This window comes from Caloenas nicobarica, chromosome 36 (assembly GCF_036013445.1).
Source record: "Caloenas nicobarica isolate bCalNic1 chromosome 36, bCalNic1.hap1, whole genome shotgun sequence".
Taxonomy (NCBI): Eukaryota; Metazoa; Chordata; class Aves; order Columbiformes; family Columbidae; genus Caloenas; species Caloenas nicobarica.
The window spans coordinates 85976-109411 of NC_088280.1; the positions used below are offsets into that span (position 1 = coordinate 85976).

The 23436-nt window shown below is 67.2% G+C and overlaps 1 protein-coding gene across 1 annotated transcript in view; it reads right to left on the minus strand.

Annotated features, from left to right (window-relative positions):
* Nucleotides 1–22097, minus strand: part of CACNA1A (calcium voltage-gated channel subunit alpha1 A) — a 45202-nt gene extending 23105 nt beyond the window's left edge. The window contains 26 exon segments of the mRNA XM_065654897.1: nt 2491–2597; nt 2667–2726; nt 3370–3499; nt 4362–4494; nt 5217–5569; nt 6057–6413; nt 6469–6575; nt 6578–6821; nt 8113–8219; nt 8317–8384; nt 8462–8579; nt 8667–8739; nt 8836–8967; nt 10322–10434; nt 11809–11921; nt 12039–12248; nt 13324–13413; nt 13524–13580; nt 13659–13774; nt 13858–13961; nt 14399–14586; nt 15092–15244; nt 15322–15413; nt 18352–18491; nt 18846–18951; nt 21811–22097. Of these exon segments, the coding sequence (XP_065510969.1) occupies nt 2491–2597; nt 2667–2726; nt 3370–3499; nt 4362–4494; nt 5217–5569; nt 6057–6413; nt 6469–6575; nt 6578–6821; nt 8113–8219; nt 8317–8384; nt 8462–8579; nt 8667–8739; nt 8836–8967; nt 10322–10434; nt 11809–11921; nt 12039–12248; nt 13324–13413; nt 13524–13580; nt 13659–13774; nt 13858–13961; nt 14399–14586; nt 15092–15244; nt 15322–15413; nt 18352–18491; nt 18846–18951; nt 21811–22097 (3758 nt within the window).
* Nucleotides 22098–23436: the final 1339 nt, after the last annotated feature.

The window sequence follows — 23436 nt, forward strand, 5'->3', positions numbered from 1 at the left end:
ACATGGGGCCGAGACCCCCCCAGCTCATCACTCGGGGCTGAGACCCCCCCAGCTCATCACACAGGGCTGAGAGCCCCCCCAGCTCATCACTCGGGGCTGAGACCCCCCCAGCTCATCACACGGGGCTGAGACCCCCCCACAACTCATCACTCGGGGCTGAGACCCCCCCAGCTCATCACACAGGGCTGAGACCCCCACAACTCATCACTCGGGGCTGAGACCCCCCCAGCTCATCACATGGGGCTGAGACCCCCACAACTCATCACACAGGGCTGAGACCCCCCCAGCTCATCACACGGGGCTGAGACCCCCACAACTCATCACATGGGGCTGAGACCCCCACAACTCATCACTCGGGGCTGAGACCCCCAGCTCATCACTCGGGGCTGAGACCCCCCCAGCTCATCACACAGGGCTGAGACCCCCCCAGCTCATCACACGGGGCTGAGACCCCCCCAGCTCATCACACAGGGCTGAGACCCCCCCCAGCTCATCACACAGGGCTGAGACCCCCACAACTCATCACATGGGGCTGAGACCCCCACAACTCATCACTCGGGGCTGAGACCCCCAGCTCATCACTCGGGGCTGAGACCCCCCCAGCTCATCACACAGGGCTGAGACCCCCCCCAGCTCATCACACAGGGCTGAGACCCCCACAACTCATCACACGGGGCTGAGACCCCCACAACTCATCACTCGGGGCTGAGACCCCCAGCTCATCACTCGGGGCTGAGACCCCCCCAGCTCATCACATGGGGCTGAGACCCCCCCCAAGCTCATCACTCGGGGCTGAGACCCCCCCAGCTCATCACACGGGGCTGAGACCCCCCCAGCTCATCACTCGGGGCTGAGACCCCCCAGCTCATCACACGGGGCTGAGACCCCTGCAACTCATTACATGGGGCTGAGACCCCCCCAGCTCATCACATGGGGCTGAGACCCCCACAACTCATCACACGGGGCTGAGACCCCTGCAACTCATTACATGGGGCTGAGACCCCCCCCCCAGCTCATCACACGGGGCTGAGACCCCCCCCAGCTCATCACACAGGGCTGAGACCCCCACAACTCATCACACGTTTCCCACAGCCCATCGCTGAGGTTGGATTCTGGGGATGGGGGGGATGCGGATTTGGGGGGCTTGGGGGGAGCGAGGCGCGACCATGAGCACGAGGAGAGGACGAGGACGAGGACGAGACGGGGGGGACGAAGCAGAAAGACGACATTACCGTGAGCTGCTCCTGCGGGCGGAGGCAGAGGAAGGGGAGAGACAAGGCAGGTGAGAGCCCGGCCCCCCCGCGGCCCCCGGATCCCCCCGAGCAACTCGGGCTCTGCTCCGGGTTTCCTCACCCACTACGAGGCGGGACGCTCGGTTACCCAGAGGCTGCTCATGCTTTACTCGGGGGATGCTCACCCCTCACTTTAAGGATGCTCAATGGCTCAGGAGCTCATCCTTTACTTGGGGGGTGCTCATGCTTTACTTTAAGGATGCTCAGTCACTTGGGAGATACTCATCCTTTACTTGGGGGGTGCTCACGCTTTACTTTAAGGATGCTCAGTCACTTGGGGGATCCTCACCCTTTTCGGGGGGGATGCTCAATTCCTCAGGGGATGCTCACCCTTTATTTGGAGGATGCTCCCCCTTTATTTGGGGGATGCTCAGTCACTTGGGGGATGCTCAGCCTTTACTCAGGGGATGCTCACCCTTTATTTGGAGGATGCTCACCCTTTACTCAGGGGATGCTCACCCTTTATTTGGAGGATGCTCCCCCTTTATTTGGGGGATGCTCAGTCACTTGGGGGATGCTCAGCCTTTACTCAGGGGATGCTCACCCTTTATTTGGAGGATGCTCAGCCTTTACTCAGGGGATGCTCACCCTTTATTTGGAGGATGCTCCCCCTTTATTTGGGGGATGCTCAGTCACTCGGGGGATGCTCAGCCTTTACTCAGGGGATGCTCACCCTTTATTTGGAGGATGCTCACCCTTTATTTGGGGGATGCTCACCCTTTGTTTGGGGGATGCTCACCCTTTATTTGGGGGATGCTCAGTCACTCGGGGGATGCTCACCCTTTACTCAGGGGATGCTCACCCTTTATTTGGGGGATCCTCACCCTTTACTGGGGGGATGCTCAATTTCTCAGAGGATCCTCACCCTTTACTGGGGGGACGCTCGCCCATTCCTAGGCAGTTCCTCAGCCCTTACTAAGAGGTTTCTCCACCTCTGCCGGGAGACCCCTCATCTCTTTTGGGGGTTTTACTCCAGCCCAGCCCCCCCCGGGGGCCCGATCCTGCCCGGGGGCCGCGGAGCCGACGGGGACGGCGACAGGACGACACAGCGCGGCGGGTGACAAGCGGCCGAGGACGGACGTCAAGCGACACAGCCGAGCGCGAGCAGCCGGGACGGCCCCGGCGGGGAGGCGCTGGACCCAGCGCTGTGTGTCCCCCCCGCCACGCCGGACCCCCCCGCGTCCCCGCGGGGACTCACGTGAAGGCGAAAGCCACCAGCGCCCCGCTGACCACGATGAAATCCAGAATGTTCCACAGGTCTCGGAAATAGGCACCTTGGTGAAGCACCAGCCCCAAATCCACCATCTGGGGGGGAGGGGGGGTGAGGGGATGCCGGGGGGGCCCCCCCGCCCCACGGACACCCCCCCAATTAACCTTGATCACCATCTCGAAGGTGAAGACGCCCGTGAAGACGTAGTCGAAGTAGCGCAGGACCTGGGGGGGGGAGATGCCTGGGGACCCCCCTGGGACCCTCCTGGGACCCCCCCCCAGACACCCTGGGACCCCCCCAGACACCCTTGGACCCTCCTGGGACCCCCCCCAGACACCCTGGGACCCTCCTGGGACCCCCCCCAGACACCCTGGGACCCCCCCCCACAACACCCTGGGACCCCCCCCAGACACCCTTGGACCCTCCTGGGACCCCCCCCGCAACACCCTGGGACCCCCCCCAGACACCCTTGGACCCTCCTGGGACCCCCGGCACCCTGGGACCCCCCCAGACACCCTTGGACCCTCCTGGGACCCCCCCCCACAACACCCTGGGACCCCCCTGCTGCCCTGCGACCCTGGGAGACCCCCCGGCATCCTGAGACCCTCCTGGGACCCCCTTGGCATCCTGAGCCCCCCCCAGCATCCTGAGACCCCCCTGGAACCCTCGGGCCCCCTGGACACCCTGGGAACCCCCTGGGACCCCCCCCAGCACCCTGAGAAACCCCCAGCACCCCAAGCCCCCCCTGACACCCTGAGACCCCCACCCCGGAGGGGGTGCGGTCTCCTGTTTTGGGGGTGCCCCCCCCCCCCAACCAGCACCTGGGGGTCCCCGTGTGCCCACGGGGGGGTCTGGGGGGGCTCTCACGTTGTTGCGGGGGGCGTTGGGCTGCACCGGGTCCTCGGCCGCCAGCGCGATGCTGCTCATGGCGATGACCATGAGGATGCACATCTCGAAGTACCGCAGGTTCACGATGTAGTGGCACAGCCGGCGGAACCTGCCGGGGGGGCACGGTGGGGGGGGGCCCTCAGGAGCCTCCCCCGGCCCCTCAGATCCCCCCCAGACCTTCCCCCAGCCCCCCAGTCCCCCCAAAGCCCCCAGATCTGCCCCAGACCCCTCAGAGCCCCCCCAGATCCTCTCCAGCCCCCCCAGATCCCCTCCAGCCCCCCCAGATCTCCCCCAGACCCCCCAGATCTCCCTCAGTGCCACCACAGCCCCCCCAGATCTCCCCCAGAGCCCCCAGATCTCCCCCAGACCCCTCAGAGCCCCCCCAGATCCCCTCCAGCCCTCCCAGATCTCCCCCAGACCCCCCCAGACCCCTCAGAGCCCCCCCAGATCCTCTCCAGCCCCCCCAGATCTCCCCCAGCCCCCCCAGATCTCCCCCAGACCCCTCAGAGCCCCCCCAGATCCTCTCCAGCCCCCCCAGATCCCCTCCAGCCCCCCCAGATCTCCCCCAGACCCCCCCAGACCCCCCTCAGTCCCACCACAGCCCCCCCAGATCCCCTCCAGCCCCCCCAGATCTCCCCCAGACCCCTCAGAGCACCCCCAGATCCTCTCCAGCCCCCCCAGATCTCCCCCAGCCCCCCGGATCTCCCCCAGCCCCCCCAGATCTTCTCCAGCCCCCCAGATCCCTTCCAACCCCCCCAGATCTCCCCCAGCCCCCCCAGATCTCCCCCAGATCTCCCCCAGCCCCCCGACCTCCCCCAGCCCCCCCAGCCCCCCAGATCTCCCCCAGACCTCCCCCAGCCCCCCGACCTCCCCCAGCCCCCCCAGCCCCCCCAGACCTCCCCCAGCCCTCCGACCTCCCGCAGCCCCCCCAGCCCCCGGCCGTCCCGCAGCCCCCCGTGCCCCCCGCTCACGGGTTGCTGGTGGACAGGATGAACATGGAGCTGTAGGGCACCATGGGCTTGGGGCCGTTCTCGTCTCCTTCCTCCTTCTTCTCCTCCTCCTCCTCCTTGCGGGGCAGCGGCTCGGGGTTGGCGTTCCTGTTCACTGCGGGGGGGGCGTCAGGGACCCCCCCAAACCCCCCCCAGCCCCCCAGTCCCCCCTGCACCCCACAGACCACTGCTGAGCTCCCCCAAAGCCCCCAAATCCCCCCTACACCTCCCAACGCCCCCCCGAAGCCCATGGACCCCACCTGAGCCCCCCCGCACCCCCCCAATCCCCCCACTGACCCCCTCTGAATCCCCCCCCAAACCCCCTGCGCCCCCAGACCCCCAACTCCCCCCTGCACCCCATGGACCCCTGAGCCCCCCCCAAACCCCCTGCGCCCCCAGACCCCCCAACTCCCCCCTGCACCCCATGGACCCCTGAGCCCCCCCCAAACCCCCTGCGCCCCCAGACCCCCCAACTCCCCCCCGCACCCCATGGACCCCTGAGCCCCCCCCAAACCCCCTGGGCCCCCCCCAGACCCCCCAACTCCCCCCTGCACCCCATGGACCCCTGAGCCCCCCCCAAACCCCCTGCGCCCCCAGACCCCCAACTCCCCCCCGCACCCCATGGACCCCTGAGCCCCCCCCAAACCCCCTGGGCCCCCAGACCCCCAACTCCCCCCTGCACCCCATGGACCCCTGAGCCCCCCCCAAACCCCCTGTGCCCCCAGACCCCCCAACTCCCCCCTGCACCCCATGGACCCCTGAGCCCCCCCCAAACCCCCTGTGCCCCCAGACCCCCCAACTGCCCCCCACGCCCCGCAGCCCTGGGGGGGTCCCTACCTTGGACCAGGGCGCTGGTGGGGGGCGGCGGCGGCGGGAGGGGGGGCGGGATGTCCACGGCCATGTGCTCGGGTTTGCCCCCCGCCTTGGGGGGGTTGCTGGGGGGGTTGGTGACCACCAGGCCGGTGTCGGGGGGCGCGGGGGGGTTGGGGGGCCGGCGCGGGGGGGCCCCGGCGGGGCAGGCGATGTGGTTGCCCACGGCGGGGGGCGGTGCGGGGGGGTCGGCGGTGACCAGCTTGTTGTTCTTCATGTTGTCGATGTCCTCGGCGACGGGGGGGGGCTCCCGGCGCCCCAAATCCTGCTGGATGGGGCGGGTGGTGGAGAGCGTGGGGCCCGGGGGGGCCTGGTTCTCCCTGGGGGGGGCAGAGGGGAGGGGGCTCAGACGGGACCCCCCGGCACAGATCCGGGGGGGACACTGAGCTGGGAATGACGGAGGGAATTGGGGACCCCCCCAGGAACCAGAGGGGCTCCCTGGTCCTGGGGGGTCCCGGCAGCCCCACGGGGGGATCCCAGGAGTCCCAGGGGGTCCCACCTCCCTATGGGGGCCCCAACAGCCATGGGGGGGTCCCACCTGCCCTGGGGGGGGTCCCAGAAGTCCCAGGGGGTCCCACCTCCCTATGGGGGCCCCAACAGCCATGGGGGGGTTCCACTTGCCCGGGGGGGCTCCCACCTGCCCCAGAAGGCTCCCACCTGCCCTGGGGGGGGTCCCAAAAGCCCCAGAGGGGTCCCACCTCCCCATGGGGGTCCCAGCAGCCCCAAGGGGGTCCCACCAGCCATAGGGGGGTCCCACCTGCCCTGGGGGGGGTCCCAAAGGCCCCACGGTGGTCCCACCCCGCTCACCTCCGCCGCCGGTGCCTCCTCTCCTTGTCGTCCCTCCTGCCCTCGCCATCGTAGCCGGCGGACGCCCCGTGCCGATGCCTCCGGCGCCGCTCACCGCCGTCGCCGTGCTCCCCGTCCCCCTCGCCCCGCGCCGGCCGGGCCCCCTCCCGGTGCCGCGGCCGCCGCTCGGGCCGCCCCCCGCCCTCCTCGCCCTCCTCGCCCGTCCGCCGGTGCCCCCGGTGCCGCCGGTGCTCGCGCTCAGGCTGGGGCGACCCCCCGCGCCCGCCTCCTGCCCGGTGCCGCCGCTCGGCGTTGGCGTAGCCGGCATCCTGCCCGGGCTCCCGCTCCGGCTCCCGGCTGCTGCTGCGGGGCCGGCGGCTGGGGGGATCCCCGGGACGGTGGCCACCGGGGGGTTCCCCGGGACGGTGGCCACCGGGGGGTTCCCCGGGACGGGGGCCGCCGGGGTCGGGGTAGCGCGGGTGCCGTCGCGGCTCGTCGGCGCGGGGCTGGGAGAAGAAGCGCGGGTCGGGCGGCGGCGGCTCGCCGGGCCGCGTCTTGTTGGTGTTGTTGTTGCGGTTCTCCTGGGGGTCCACCACCAGCGGGCGGTCCAGGTGGGTCTTCATGTCGGGGCGCAGGTGGCGCGCGTAGGGGACCTGCCAGCGCTCGGCGGGGTCCAGCTCGCTGTAGAGCGCCTCGCGGCTGGCCAGCAGGTTCTGCTTGCGCAGCTCGCTGGTGCGCTGCTCCCACACCGAGCGGGACGCCTTGGCGTTCTTCTGCTGCTCCTTCCTGCCGCGGGGGGACACGGCCACGTCGGGGGGACGGGGAGGGACGGGCTGGGGTGGGATGGAGCCGGGATGGGATGGGAGGGAGCTGGGATGGAGATGAGACGGAGCTGGGATGGAGCTGGGATGGAGATGAGACGGAGCTGGGATGGAGCTGAGGATGGAGATAAGATGGAGCTGGGATGGAGCTGAGGATGGAGACGAGACGGAGCTGGGATGGAGCTGAGGATGGAGACGAGACAGAGCTGGGATGGGACAGGAGGGAGCTGGGATAGAGACGAGGTCGAGCCAGGATGGATCCAAGGATGGAGATGAGATGGAGCTGGGATGGAGCTGAGGATGGAGATGAGACGGAGCTGGGATGGAGCTGAGGATGGAGATGAGACGGAGCTGGGATGGAGCTGAGGATGGAGATAAGATGGAGCTGGGATGGAGCTGAGGATGGAGATGAGACGGAGCTGGGATGGAGCTGAGGATGGAGATGAGATGGAGCTGGGATGGAGCTGAGGATGGAAATGAGACAGAGCTGGGATGGAGCTGAGGATGGAGATGAGACGGAGCTGGGATGGAGCTGAGGATGGAAATGAGACGGAGCTGGGATGGAGCTGAGGATGGAGATAAGATGGAGCTGGGATGGAGCTGAGGATGGAGACGAGACAGAGCTGGGATGGGACAGGAGGGAGCTGGGATAGAGACGAGGTCGAGCCAGGATGGATCCACGGATGGAGATGAGATGGAGCTGGGATGGAGCTGAGGATGGAGATGAGACGGAGCTGGGATGGAGCTGAGGATGGAGCTGGGATGGAGCCAGATAGAGCCAAGGACAGAGCCAGAATGGAGCTGGGGTGAAGCAGGGAAGTAGCTGGGATGGAGCCAGGATGGATCCAAGGATGGAGCCGAGGATGGAACTGGGATGGAGCCGGGTCAGATCCATGGATGGAGCCAGGACGGAGCCGGGATGGAGCCGGTGATGGATCCAGGGATGGATCCAGGATGGATCCAAGGATGGAGCCGAAGACGGATCCAGGATGGAGTCGGGGATGGGACTGGGATGGATCCATGGATGGAGCCGGGATGGAGCCAGAGACGGATCTGGGGACAGATCCAGGGACGGAGCTGGGATGGAGCTGGGATGGATCCGGGGACAGAGCTGGGGACACATCCAGGGACAGATCCGAGACGGATCCAGGCATGGAGCTGGGACGCAGCTGGGATGGATTTGGGGACAGATCCGGGACGGAGCCGGGGACAGACCCGGCTGGCACCGGGGACAGCGCCGGGCCCGTGTCACTCACATGGTGACGCTCATGTTGGCCGCGGACAGCGGGCTGACCTCGGCCACCTCCTTCGCCTTCTGCAGCGCCAGCTTCTGGTTGGCGGCTTCTTCCTCCTCCTGCTCGTCCTGCAAACCCCCCCGGGTGTCCAGAGCAGCCCCGAGGCCACGGGTGACGGGCAGGACCCCCCCGCCCCCCCAAAGCCCTAAGCCCCCAAAGCCCCACCTTGGTGAGCTCCTGCGCGTTGGCCAGGTTGTCCACTGCGATGGCCAAGAAGACGTTGAGGAGGGTGTCTGGGGGTCACGTCAAGGCAAAACGGGACCCCAGGCAGCCCCGGCCCCCCGGAGCCCCCCCAGCACCCCCAGGATACAGTTGCCGAAGAGGGTGAGGACGATGAAGTAGACGGAGAAAACCATCCCCCCCTTGACGCCGCCCTGAGATTTGATCCCGTCGTACATCACCGCGTTCCAGTCTTCGCCCGTCAGGATCTGGGGGGGGAAAGGAGCTGTAGGGGAAGTGGGGCGCCCCCCCCGGCACCCCAGTTCCTCAAGCGGGACACGGGTGGGGGTCCCTACCTGAAACACCGTCATTATTGCTGCTGGGAAAGTGTCGAAGTTGGTGGGAGGGGTCCCGTCGTCAAAATTGAACCTGGGGGGGACGAGGGGCAGCGGTGGGACCCCCAGCGGGCGCCCCCCAGCAGGGAGGGGGCCCCAGGGGGACCCCGGCCCCTGCCCCACTACTCACTGTCCCCCGAAGAGCTGCATCCCCAAAAGGGCGAAGACGACGATGAAGAGGAAGAGGAGGAAGAGGAGGCTGATGATGGACTTCATGGAGTTGAGGAGGGAAACCACCAGGTTCCGCAGGGAAGCCCAGTACCTGCCGGGGCAGAGCCGGGCTGGGGGGCGCCGGGAGCCGCGGGGACAGCGTGGGGACACGGGGACAGCGTGGGGACACGATGGGACATGGGGACACGGGGACAGCGTGGGGACACAGGGACAGCGTGGGGACACGATGGGACATGGGGAAATAGGGACAGTGTGGGGACATGGGGACAGCGTAGGGACACGGGGACAGCGTGGGGACACGGGGACAGCATGGGGACACGATGGGACATGGGGACATGGGGACAGTGTGGGGACACGGGGACAGCGTGGGGACACGATGGGACATGGGGACACGATGGGACATGGGGACACGATGGGACAGCGTGGGGACACGGGGACAGCGTGGGGACACGATGGGACAGCGTGGGAACATGGGGACAGCGTAGGGACACGGGGACAGCGTGGGGACACGATGGGACATGGGGACACGATGGGACATGGGGACAGCGTGGGAACACGGGGACAGCGTGGGGACACGATGGGACATGGGGACATAGGGACAGCGTGGGAACATGGGGACAGCGTAGGGACACGGGGACAACGTGGGGACACGATGGGACATGGGGACATGGGGACAGCGTGGGGACACGATGGGACATGGGGACATAGGGACAGTGTGGGGACATGAGGACAGCGTAGGGACACGGGGACAGTGTGGGGACACGATGGGACATGGGGACACGATGGGACATGGGGACATGGGGACACGATGGGACGTGGGGACACGGGGACAGCGTGGGGACACGGGGACAGCGTGGGGACACGATGGGACATGGGGACATGGGGACAGTGTGGGGACACAATGGGACATGGGGACACGATGGGACATGGGGACACGGGGACAGCGTGGGGACACGGGGACAGCGTGGGGACACGATGGGACATGGGGACATAGGGACAGCGTGGGGACATGGGGACAGCGTGGGGACACGGGGACAGCGTGGGGACACAATGGGACATGGGGACATGGGGACAGCGTGGGGACACGATGGGACATGGGGACACGATGGGACATGGGGACATGGGGACATGATGGGACATGGGGACATGGGGACAGCGTGGGGACACGATGGGACATGGGGACATGGGGACATGATGGGACATGGGGACACGGGGACAGCGTGGGGACACAATGGGACATGGGGACATGGGGACAGCGTGGGGACACGATGGGACATGGGGACACGATGGGACATGGGGACATGATGGGACATGGGGACACGGCGACAGGCGACCCCCGAGGGCTCCAGTGCCGTCCCTGTGCTGGCGGCCCCACAGACAGGGCCAGACCCCCCCAGACAGACAGAGGGACGGAGGGACGGAGGGACAGCCCCGTCCCCACTCACTTGGTGACCTTGAAGATGCGCAGTAACCTGAGAGCTCGCAGGACGCTGATCCCGAAGGACGTTCCCGGCTTCACCACGGCCCAGATCACCTCGAAGATGCTTCCGATGATAACCTGGGGTGGGGCGGCCCCTCCTGACCCCTCCTGAACCTTCTGTCCCCTCCTGTCCCCTCCTGTCCCCTCCTGAACCTCCTGTCCCCTCCTGTCCCCTCCTGACCCCTCCTGACCCCTCCTGACCCCTCCTGAACCTCCTGTCCCCTCCTGTCCCCTCCTGTCCCCTCCTGAACCTCCTGTCCCCTCCTGTCCCCTCCTGAACCTTCTGTCCCCTCCTGTCCCCTCCTGTCCCCTCCTGAACCTCCTGTCCCCGTCCTGAACCTCCTGTCCCCTCCTGTCCCCTCCTGAACCTCCTGTCCCCTCCTGTCCCCTCCTGTCCCCTCCTGACCCCTCCTGACCCCTCCTGTCCCCTCCTGTCCCCGTCCTGAACCTCCTGTCCCCTCCTGTCCCCTCCTGAACCTCCTGTCCCCTCCTGTCCCCTCCTGTCCCCTCCTGACCCCTCCTGACCCCTCCTGACCCCTCCTGTCCCCGTCCTGAACCTCCTGTCCCCTCCTGTCCCCTCCTGAACCTCCTGTCCCCTCCTGTCCCCGTCCTGAACCTCCTGTCCCCGTCCTGAACCTCCTGTCCCCTCCTGTCCCCTCCTGTCCCCTCCTGACCCCTCCTGTCCCCTCCTGTCCCCTCCCGAACCTCCTGTCCCTGTCGCCATTCCCGGCCCATTCCCACCCCATTTTTAATCCCATTCCCACCCCATTCTTAACCCCATTCCCACCACCATTCTCACCCCATTCCACATCATTCCCACCCCATTCTTATCCCCATTCCCACTCCATTCCCTACCCATTTCTGCCCCATTCTCACCCCATTCTTATCTCCATTCCACCCTATTCCCTCCCCATTCCCACCACCATTCCCACCCCATTCTCACCCCATTCCCACCCCGTTCTTATCCCATTCCACCCCCATTCTCACTCCATTTCCCACCCATTCCCACTCCATTCCACCCCATTCCACCCCATTCCACCCCATTCCCACCCCATTCCACCCCATTCCACCCCATCCCACCCCATTCCCACCCCATTCCCACCCCATTCCACCCCATCCCACCCCATTTCCACCCCATTTCCACCCCATCCCACCCCATCCCACCCCATTTCCACCCCATTCCACCCCATTCCCACCCCGTTCTTATCCCATTCCACCCCCATTCTCACTCCATTTCCCACCCATTCCCACTCCATTCCACCCCATCCCACCCCATTCCCACCCCATTCCACCCCATTCCACCCCATCCCACCCCATTCCCACCCCATTCCCACCCCATCCCACCCCATTTCCACCCCATTTCCACCCCATCCCACCCCATCTCACCCCATCCCACCCCATCCCACCCCATCCCACCCCATCCCACCGCATTCCCAGCCCGGCCGCACTCACGGCACAGTCGAAGCAGTTGAAGGACGAGTGGAAGTAAGGCCGCGTCCCCAGCCCGTACATTTTTATAAACATTTCGGACATAAAGAGTCCCAAGAAAATGAATTCTGCATAGTCTGGGGGAGGGGAGGGGACAGTCAGGGGTGCCGGGGGGGACCCGTTGGGGGGTACCGGGGGTGCTATGGGGGCACCCGGGGTACCGGGGGTGCTATGGGGGTACCGGGGGTGCTCACAGAGGAAGTCGGAAAGCCAATCTGGCTGGTCGTAGTGAACGATAGCAACACACAGGGTGTTGAGCGCTACCAGACCCAGCACGGTCCAGTAGAAGGCCTGAGTTTTCACCGCCCGCCGGATGTGGAAGCGCAGCCGCCGCTCCCGCTTCTGGAAGAAGGTGGCGTTCTCCAGCTTGGCACTTTTGAGGCTGGCGCGGGCGAAGGGGGAGCCTGCGGGTACGGGGGGCACGCGGGGGTCACTCGTTGGCACAGCGGACACCACCCGGCACCCCACAACCCATCGCCCCCCAACCCATCATCCATCACCCCACATCCCATCGCCCCCCAACCCATCACCTGCCACCTCCCAACCCATCGCCCCCCAACCCATCGCCCCTCAACCCCTAACACATCATCCCCCAACCCATCATCCATCACCCCACAACCCATCGCCCCCCAACCCATCACCCATCGGCACAGTGGACACCACCTGCCATCCCCCAACCCATCACCTGCCACCCCCCAACCCATCGCCCCCCAACCCATCATCCATCACCCCACAACCCATCGCCCCCCAACCCATCACCTGCCACCCCCCAACCCATCGCACCCCAACCCATCGCCCCCCAACCCATCGCCCACCAGCCCCTAACACACCATCCCCCAACCCATCATCCATCACCCCCCAACCCATCGCCCCCCAACCCATCGCCCCCCAACCCATCATCCATTGCCCCCCAACCCATCATCCCCCAACTCATCATCCATCACTTCCCAACCCATCGCCCCTCAACCCATCATCCATCACCCCCAAACCCATCGCCCCCCAACCCATCACCCCCCAACCCATCGCCCCCCAACCCATCACCCCTCAACCCCTAACACATCATCCCCCAACCCATCATCCATCGCCCCCCAACCCATCGCCCCCCAACCCATCATCCATCGCCCCCCAACCCATCATCCCCCAACCCATCATCCATCACTTCCCAACCCATCGCCCCTCAACCCATCATCCATCACCCCCAAACCCATCGCCCCCCAACCCATCACCCCCCAACCCATCGCCCCCCAACCCATCCCCTCCCCACCCACGACCTCCCCAACCCATCACCTCCCAACCCATCACCCCCTGCCCCACCACCCACCACTGCTCACCCCATCACCCCCACCCACCACCCCATGCCCCCCAACTCATCATCCCATCACCTCATCCCCAACCCATCGGCCACCACGTCCCCACCCGTCACCCCACCACCCCCCACCCCATCGCCCGCCACCCACCGCCCCCGTGGCCCCCACCCACCCACGGAGGAGATGTCCGCCAGCTGCTCCTCGGCATCCTCAGGGCTCAGCAGGTCCGTCTTGCTCTTCTTGATGGTCGCCCTCCGGAGAGCTCCCGCAGGGGCGAGGGGCACGGGGGGGGGGGCGTGTCACTTGGGGGGGGACCCAGCAGGACCCCCCACCCCGGGGTGGCCGCCCCCCGCCCTGGGGCAGGACACTTACCATCGAAGGGGTGCCGGGGCTCTCCCTCGCTCTCGTCCTCCGCCAGGATCACTTCTTCTGAGAGAAAAGCGGGGGGCTCAGTGGGGGGTCCCGGGGGGGCGCCGGGGGGGTCTCGGGGCGCGTCGTGGTCCTCACCCGCCTTGGAGATCCACTCCATGTAGCCGTTGAGCTCCCGCTCGATCTGCTGCTGCCGCCGCAGCTTCAGGAATGCCCGGCGGTTCTCCACCCGCTCCCGCTCTTTGGCAAACTCCCTGGGGAAGCAGCATCAGCCGGGGGGGGCCGGGGGGCACCCCCATCCCGCTGACCCCCAGCGCCAGCCCCCCCCGCCGCTTACCCGGACAGCACCCCCAGCACTAGGTTCAGCATAAAAAAGGAGCCGATGATGATGAGGGGGATGAAGTACAGCCAGTTCCAAGTGTTCCCTGAGGCGTCGTTGCTCTGGGGGGGCGGGGGGGGAAAAGAGGGGTCAGGGGTGGGGGGGTCCCACAAACTGGGGGGGGTCTCACAAACATGGGGGTCCCACAAAGCAGGGGGGTCCCGCGAGCTGGGGCGGGGGGACCGGGGCACAGCCCGGTTTCTGCAGCTGGATATAGAACAAGGGTCTGTGTCCTATATACCTATATCTGGATGTATGTGGTGGCTCCGGTGGCCCCCCAGGGGCTGGTGACACCCCAAGTCCCGTGCTGGGACAGGTGGCGGCCGCAGGGGGTCACAGGGAGACACGCGGGGACAAGTGGGACACGTGGGACAGGGACATGCAGAGCATCCCCGCAGGACCCAGGGCTGCTGGCGGGGGGGGGACCCCAGCGTCACTTTTTGGGGGCCACCGTGGGGAGCAGCGAGCCCTGGGGGACGGGGGGACCGGGGGGGCTCACATAGTAGAGGAGATCTGTCCACCCTTCCATGGTGATGCACTGGAAGACGGTGAGGACGGCGAAGAGGATGTTGTCGAACTGGGTGATGCCGTAGTTGGGCCCCTCCCAATATTTCTTGCACTTGGTGCCATTGGGGCAGATCCGGGCCGGCTCGTCCGTCCCGCACGGGACCTCCACCTTGATCTCGTCTGGGGGGGACACACACAGCTGGGGATGGCTCCTGTCCCCCCCCGCCAACCCAGACCCCACATCCCCGCCAGGGCTGCGGGACAGACCCGGGGATCACTCCTGCCCCCCCCCGCCCGGGCCCCCCATCTCCCCCCAGGAGAGTCTGGGGTGACCCCCGCGGGGCCGACGGACCCCCCCCGACTCCCCGATTCCACCCCCGCAGCCTCCTTCAGCGCCCCCCCCGCCACGGTGCTGACGCGGCCGCCGTGCAGAAATAGCTCCCGCCAATTAACGGCATCTTCATCAGGGGAGAGGAGTAATTAGGCCGTTCCATATTGGGCACGGGCCAGGGGCCCAGGGAGCTGGGGGGAGAAGGAGACGGCCCCCGGCCCCAGTCCCAGCCCCACAGCGTCCCCACGGCCCCCAGCCCCCCCAGTGGGGAAACTGAGGCAGGGGGGGGCAGGGAGGGGCGTGGGAGGATTTGGGGAGGGGGTGTCGGTGGGTTTGGGGGGCGGGCAGACGTACCCGTCACCAGGTCGAAGCAGGTGGTGTGAAATTTGCCCATATAAAACTCTAATCCTATGATTGCAAAAATGAGGATCGCGAAAAACAGGAGGAGCCCGATCTGCAGCAGCGGGATCATCGCCTTCATGATGGACTTGAGGACGACTTGTAAACCTGCGCCAGAGGGGGCTGAGCGGCCACGGCCCCCCCCAGGCCCCCCGGGCCCCCCCCAAGCCCCCCACAACACTCACTTGGGATCCCCGAGACCAGCTTGAGCGGCCGGAGCACACGCACGGCCCGCAGCGTCCGCAGGTCGAACTGGGAGCCCACCGTGGCCAGGATGCTGCGGGGGACAGGGGGGTCAGCTCGCAGGGACCCCCCCGCCACGGCCAGCACCCCCGCAGGCTGCGCCCCCAGGAGCCACAGTGACCCACCGCTGCCACGTGTCCCCACGGGCCACCGCGTCCCGCCAGAGACACGTCCCGCGTGGGCCACCGCGTCCCCCCGCCACGGCCACCAGGAGCCCCCAGGTCCGGGCAGACCCACACGTCCCCCGTGGGCCACCGCGTGCCCCACGGCTACACCACCGCGGCCACCGCGAGCCCCACGGCGCGGCCCCACGGCCACGCGCGCCGCGGCGGTGCCGGCACCGCCGCGGTGATCCCCATGTCCCCGCCGCATGGCCACGTGCCCGCGGCCGGTGCCGGCAGCGCGGGCGGCGGCGCTGGGCTATATTTAGCCTTTCCGGGCCGAGCGCGGCGGTGCTGCCGGTGCTGCCGCCGGAGCCAGGCCTGGCCTGGGGGGTCGCAGCCCCCGGTCTGCACCGGCTCGGGACGTCCCCGAGGTCCTGGAGGGACCTGGGCACCCGCACGCACCGCGGGGACCCATTGCCAGCCCCACCGCACCCCCCGCCCCGTCACCATGGCAACCGGCTGCTCCCGTTCATCCCCGTCACCCCCGTTCGTCTCCATTCACCCCCATTCATCGCCATTCATCCCCATTCACCCCCATTAATACCCACTCACCCCCATTCACCCCCATTCACCCCCATTCACCCCCATTCATTCCCATTCATTCCCATTCACTCCCATTAACCCCCATTCACCCCCATTAACCCCCATTCACCCCCATTCACCCCCATTCACTCCCATTAACCCCCATTCACCCCCATTCATTCCCATTAATACCCATTCACCCCCATTAATACCCATTCACCCCCATTCACCCCCATTCACCCCCATTCATCCCCATTCATCCCCATTCATCCTCATTCATCCCCATTCACCCCCATTCACCCCCATTCATTCCCATTAATACTCATTCATCCCCATCCACCCCCATTCACCCCCATTCACCCCCATTCATTCCCATTAATACCCATTCACCCCCATTCACCCCCATTCATTCCCATTAATACCCATTCACTCCCATTCACCCCCATTCATCCCCATTCACCCCCATTCACCCCCATTAACCCCCATTCACTCCCATTAACCCCCATTCACCCCCATTCATTCCCATTAATACCCATTCACCCCCATTAATACCCATTCACCCCCATTCACCCCCATTCACCCCCATTCATCCCCATTCATCCCCATTCATCCTCATTCATCCCCATTCACCCCCATTCACCCCCATTCATTCCCATTAATACTCATTCATCCCCATCCACCCCCATTCACCCCCATTCACCCCCATTCATTCCCATTAATACCCATTCACCCCCATTCACCCCCATTCATTCCCATTAATACCCATTCACTCCCATTCACCCCCATTCATCCCCATTCACCCCCATTCACCCCCATTAACCCCCATTCACCCCCATTAACCCCCATTAACCCCCATTAATACCCATTCACTCCCATTCATCCTCATTCATCCCCATTCACCCCCATTCACCCCCATTCACCCCCATTCATTCCCATTCATTCCCATTAATACCCATTCACCCCCATTCACCTCCATTCACCCCCATTCACCCCCATTCACCCCCAGTCACCCCCAGTCACCCCCATTCATCCCACCGTGGGTCCCCCCAGTTCATTCGTTGCCCCCGTGACACCACAGCTCATTGACATGAGCGGGGCAGGGCCGGCGGGGGGGGGTCGGGGTGGGGAGAGAGTGGGGGGCACGGGGGGTGCATGAGAGGCAGAGGGGGTGCAGGGGGGAGCAATGGGGGTGCAGAGCAGATGGAAGCAGCCAGAGCAGCCCCCACCGTGACCGAGCGCTCGAGGGGACGCAGGACACAGAGGGGACACCCCAGTCCCCACCCTGCCTCAGTTTCCCCACCGGTTCTGGCAGCAGGAGGGTGAACCAGGACACGGGGCGGCAGGGACGGGTCCGGGATGTCACAGCCAGGGGGGGAGTTGGGGCTGATGCCGAAACGCCGGCGGCGGGTGCCGGGCGCCGGGCCGGTGAGTGGCGGCGCGGGGAAATATTGTGACAGCGCTAAGAGGCAGTTGCTGCCGCAGGGGAAGCGGGACGAGCACCGCAGGCGCTAATTAACGTCTCACCCAGCCCCGGCCTGGCAGGCGCTGGTGACACCGGGGACCACCGGCGCGTGCAGGCCTGCGCACAGGGGCTCTGCACACGCGTGTGCACACACACATGCACGTGCATCCTCTGCACACACATGTGTGCATGTGTATTCTCTGCACACACGCGTGCGCACACAAATTCTCTGCGCGCACACATGTGCACATGTATTCTCTGCATACATGCGTGTGCGCACACATCCTCTGCACACGTGTGCACATGAATTCTCTGCACACACACATATGTGCACATGCAACCTCTGCACACACGCATGTGCACACGAATTCTCTGCACACACACACGTGTGCACATGCGACCTCTGCACACACGCATGTGCACACGCATCCTCTGCACACACACACGTGTGCACACGCAACCTCTGCACACACACACGTGTGCACATGCATCCTCTGCACACACACACGTGTGCACATGCAACCTCTGCACACACACGTGCACATGCATCCTCTGCAACACACGGGTGCACACGCATCCTCTGCACACACACACGTGTGCACATGCATCCTCTGCAACACACGTGTGCACACGCATCCTCTGCACACACCTGCTCCACGGCGCAGGTGGGGTCCTGCAGCTCACACGCGTGTGCACCGACACACACAGGGCTGACACGCGTGTGCACTGACGCACGCAGGGCTGACACGCATGTGCACCAGCACGCACAGGGCTGACACGCGTGTGCACCGGCACGCACGGCCCCACCGCAGCCGGGGACTCACCCGGTGAGGACGACCACAAAGTCCATCACGTTCCAGCCGTTGCGCAAGTAGGAGCCTTTGTGGAAGGCGAAGCCCAGCGCGATGATCTTGATCCCCGCCTCGAAGCAAAAGATGCCGATGAAATACGGCTCCGTGTCGTCCTGGGGACGGGGACACGCGTGAGGCCACCGGACGGGGGGACATGGGGACACCCCCCAGCCCGCGGGGCGAGGGGGCAACCGGGGCGGCCGCCGGCCCCGTTCCCCCCGGGCCCCCCCAGGTGCCGCGGGGCGGAGGCGGCCGCTGCTCCCAGCGTGGCCCAGATTCCCGGCAAGGAGGAAACTGGGACGCCGGCGGGTCCGGGGGGACCGGGAGCTGCGGCCGCGCTGTGCCGGGCGCCGGCGGTGCAGGGTCCTGGTGCTGCCGCCCACGCCGGGGTTGCCGGGGACTCGCAGCAGGGACCCCCGGTGGGTCGGAGACGCTCAGCCAGACCCCCCCGCCGGCCCCGCGCTCACCAGTCGCTCCGACATGGGGGTCTTGTCCTCGTCGGGCAGGTGCTGCTCCAGCGCCAGGACGATGCAGTTCGCGATGATGGTGGCTAAAATCATGTATTCAAAAGGAGTGGCGGCCGAGTCAAGGAAAACCCGGCTGGGCTGAGCGCACGCGGGCTGGGACCCCCCAAACCGGGCTGCTTGGGGAAACCGAGGCAGGAGAGGGGCCGGCGAGGCGCCCAAAGGGAACCGGGGTCTGGGATCCCCCCGCGCCGGCACGGTTGGCGGCAGAGACGTGGGCCCGGCTGCCACCAGCGCCCACGTGCTCCGCGGCTCATTAATTTCCCCATCAAAGGCGCGACCCAGCGGCCCCGGCTCCTCGGCACGAAGCCTCTCGCCCGGCGGGAGCCGGCGCTGATCAAAGCGCCGCAGCAACAGCGGGACCCGGGGAGACCTACATGGCACCCGCGCGGCCCCCGGGCAGGGACGACGCCGCTGCCGCCGGCACCCGCCTGCGCCTCGGGGTTGGCGTTCGGTGAGCATGGCACGGCTGTCCGGCATGGCACGTTTATCCGGCATGGCACGGCTACCCAGAATGGCACAGCTACCCAGAATGGCATGGCTATCCGGCATGGCACGTTTATCCGGCATGGCACGGCTACCCAGAATGGCACAGCTACCCAGAATGGCATGGCTATCCGGCATGGCACGTTTATCCGGCATGGCACGGCTATCCAGCACAACTATCCGGCATGGCACAGCTATCCGGAATGGCACAGTTATCCGGCACAACTATCCAGCATGGCACAGCTATCTGGCACAGCTATCCGGCACAGCTATCCGGCACAGCTACCCGGCACAGCACGCCTACCTGGCTTGGCGATTTGGCGCAGCCGTATGGCCTGGCACAACCGTCCGGCACGGCCCATGTCTCTGGCCCGGCACGGTTATCAGGCGCGGCCGTCCAGCGCGGCTCTCCGGCCCAGCACAGCGACGCGGCACCGACATTTGTGGCCTGGCCATGGCAGGGCTGCCTGGCACGGCGATTCCGCTCGGCCACGCAGCGCGGCACGGCGCTCCGGCACAGCACAGTGATCTGGCACGGCTATCGCACGCAGCACAGCGATCTGGCACAGCGCGGCTGCACAGCACGGCTATCCGGCACGGCTTATCCGGCACGGCGCAGCTATCCGGCACAGCTATCTGGCACGGCACACTTATCCGGGACAGCACAGCGCTCCGGCACGGCCGTCCAGCACGGCACGGCAATGCAGCACAGTTATCTGGCACAGCGCGGCGATCCGGCCGGGGAGACCCGCGCCCAGGGCCGGCGCAGCCCCTGAGCTGGGGCACCGTGTCCCCAGGGAGCCCCGGGGAGTCAAACACCGGCCCCCCCGTGCACCCCCGTGTCACCGCCCGGCATGGGAACCGGGACGGGAATTTGGGGCGCCGGGGGATCATCCCCTCCACGGCCAAACGGAGCCCACGCCCGGGCCGCGGGGACAGCGGGGGAGGCACCGCGCACAGGATGGGGCCCAGAGGGGGTCGGGGTGGGCGGCACAACCGATGGCCCCCACCCCCGGCACCCCCGGGCACCCCGGCACCCCCTCCCCACCGCGCGGCACGGTGACCCGGTTCGCACACGGCAGCGGGGACACCCGGTCGGTGCCACCGGCACGACGGGTCCCGGGGCACCCGCTCCTGCCCCCAGGATGCTCCCGCCGGTGCTGCTGCAGCACAGCCCGGCCCACGGCCACGCGCCGGCAGGTTTGCGGTAAACCACCCCCCCCGCCCCGGGTTTGCTCCCTGCACCGGCAGCACCGGCAGCACCGGCAGCACCGGCAGCACCGGCCCCGCACCAGGGCCGACATTTGGGCCGCAACCCCCCGCCACCCATGGCCGCGGCACCGCGGCTGCGGCGCACATGCCCAGTGGGGCACTGGCAGCACCAGCTGCCCAGACCCCCCCGGAATACCGGTGAGGGGCTCCCCGAAAGGCTCAGCAAGGCCAGAGCTGGTGAGCAGCCCATGGCTCCCTCGGCGGCACCCCGAAACGGCACAGTGCCCCCCATCCCCCACGGGGCCCTCCCGGCCGGGAGGAGCGGTGACAGTGGCCCTTTTTGGGGGACAGTGGCCCTTTTTTGGTGCTGCTCCCAGCTGAGGGGTTTGGGGTGCGGTTGGGGGAAAGCTGGTATAATGAGGTGTCCCTACCCCCAGCCCCCCAGGATGAGCTGGACCCCCCGAATCCTCCAGGCTGGGGACAGGGATGCAGCGTGGGGACAGGGACATGGTGCAGGACGCGGGGATGGGGACCCCAGCATGGGGACAGGGACATGGTGCGGATCAGGGGATGGGGACCCCAATGCAGGTCAGGGGATGGGGACAAGGGACAGGGACATGGTGTAGGGTGAGGATTTGGGGGGCAGGTGCAGGACACAGGATGGGGACCCCAATGCAGGTCAGGGGATGGGGACCCCAGCATGGGGACAGGGACATGGTGCAGGGCACAGGATGGGGACCCCAATGCAGGTCAGGGGATGGGGACCCCAGCATGGGGACAGGGACATGGTGCAGGACACAGGATGGGGACCCCAATGCAGGTCAGGGGATGGGGACCCCAGCATGGGGACAGGGACATGGTGCAGGACACAGGATGGGGACCCCAATGCAGGTCAGGGGATGGGGACCCCAGCATGGGGACAGGGACATGGTGCAGGACACAGGATGGGGACCCCAATGCAGGTCTGGGGATGGGGACATGCCGTGGGAACGGGGACATGGTGCAGGACATGGGACAGGGACCCCACTGCAGGTCAGGGGATGGGGACAAGGGACAGGGACGTGGTGCAGGGTGAGGATTTGGGGAGCAGGTGCAGGACACGGGATGGGGACCCCACTGCAGGTCAGGGGATGGGGATGGGGCCCCGGGTCCCATGCGGGGGGGCGCGGGGGAGTCGCCCCAAAGGATATGGCCCCCCCCAAAAGGATATGGCCATTCGGTGATCTTTTTGGCGTATTTCCTCACCACGTTGTCCTCGCTGAAGAGGAAGAGGGAGCGGTTGACCGTGAGGCAGTTCTGCCGGACGGGGATGGGGTTGTAGAGGGCCATGGTGCGGGCTCGCTGGGCCATCGACTGCTTGTACATCCTCTGCGCCCCGGGGGGGCCGCCCTGCCGGGGGCCCCCCGCGCCCCGGGCCCCCGCCGCGCTCCCGGGGCCGCCGCTCCCGCCGCCCCCGGCCCCGTACCGGGCCGGGACCTCGTCCCCGAACCGAGCCATCCTGCGGAGCTCACGCTGCTGAGGCCGAGGAGCTCATCACATCCCATGGGCCGGGGAGGGGGCAGCGGGGGGGGGGCGCCCGGCCCGGCCCGGGTTGGGGGCGCTCAGGCGGCGGGGCGGCCGCTGGGAGCGGGGACCGGCCCGGGCATCATCATCCTCCGTGCGCTGCCCCCCCCCGCAATGCGAGGCTGGGGGGGGACTCCGGCTGGGGGGGCTGCGCTGCCCCCGGCGAAGGAACGCGGAGGGCGGGGGGTCCTGCGGCTGCCGGTGCCCCGGCTCGCGGGGGGGGCGCCGAAGCGCCCCGATGCAGCAGCGGAGCGGGGCGGGGGGGGCGGCGGCAGCTCCCCCAGCGCGGCGGCGGCTCCGGCTGCGCCAATTCCGAGCGGGTGGAGCGGGGGGGGGGCCGGAGGGGAAGCGGGGCTTGGGGGGCAGGAGGAATTAAAGAATAACGCGCCCGGTCAGCGCGTCCCGCCGGCCCCGGCAGCGGCCGCCGAGCGGCGGCGCGGGGCAGCGCGGAGCGGCGGCGGGAGGGGGCGAGAACCCCCTGCAAAAAAAAAAAAAAAAAAAAAAAAAAAAAAAAAAAAAAGCCCAAATCGGCCAAAATAAAAATAAAGAGACGAATAAAATCGCGGGGGTCGCCGCAAATCTAATGGTGCGTCGTCGTGTCCCCGCCCCTAGCTCGGGCCGGGCGGGGGTCGCCGTCAGCCCCCCGGCAGCGGCGGGGCGGCGGGGCCCATCGGGCCGGGCTGCGGCAAGAGCTCCGCGCTGCTGCTGCTGCCGCTGCTGCTGCTGCCGCTGCTGCCGCTGCTGCCGCTGCTGCTCCTGCTCCTGCTCCTGCTCCTCCTCCTCGTCCTCCTCCTCCTGCCCTGCCCGGGGGCTCTTCCTCCCCCCGCCTCCTCCTCCTCCTCCTCCTCCGCCGCCGCCGCCGCCGCCCGGCTCGGGGCTAAAAGGAGCGCGGTGCTGGGGAGGGGGGCGGGACCCCGGGAGCGGGTGCTCCGGGACCACCGGGTACCCACCGGGAACCCACCGCGAACACACCGGGAAAGCACCGGGAAAACACCGGGAACCCACCGGGAACCCACCGGGAAAACACCGGGAACCCACCGGGAACCCACCGGGAACACACCGGGAACACACCGGGAACCGGCGGGACGGGGGGACGGCGGGAGAGGGAAAACGGGCGGGATGGGGGGCGGAAAAATGGGCGGGATGGGGTGGAAGGGGGTGCAAAAAAAAGGGGCAGGTCGGGGTGAGCGGGGGTGCAAAAAACGGCGGGGACGGGGGTGCAGAAAATGGGCGGGTGGGGGTGCAAAAAAATGGGCAGGACAGGGAGCACGGG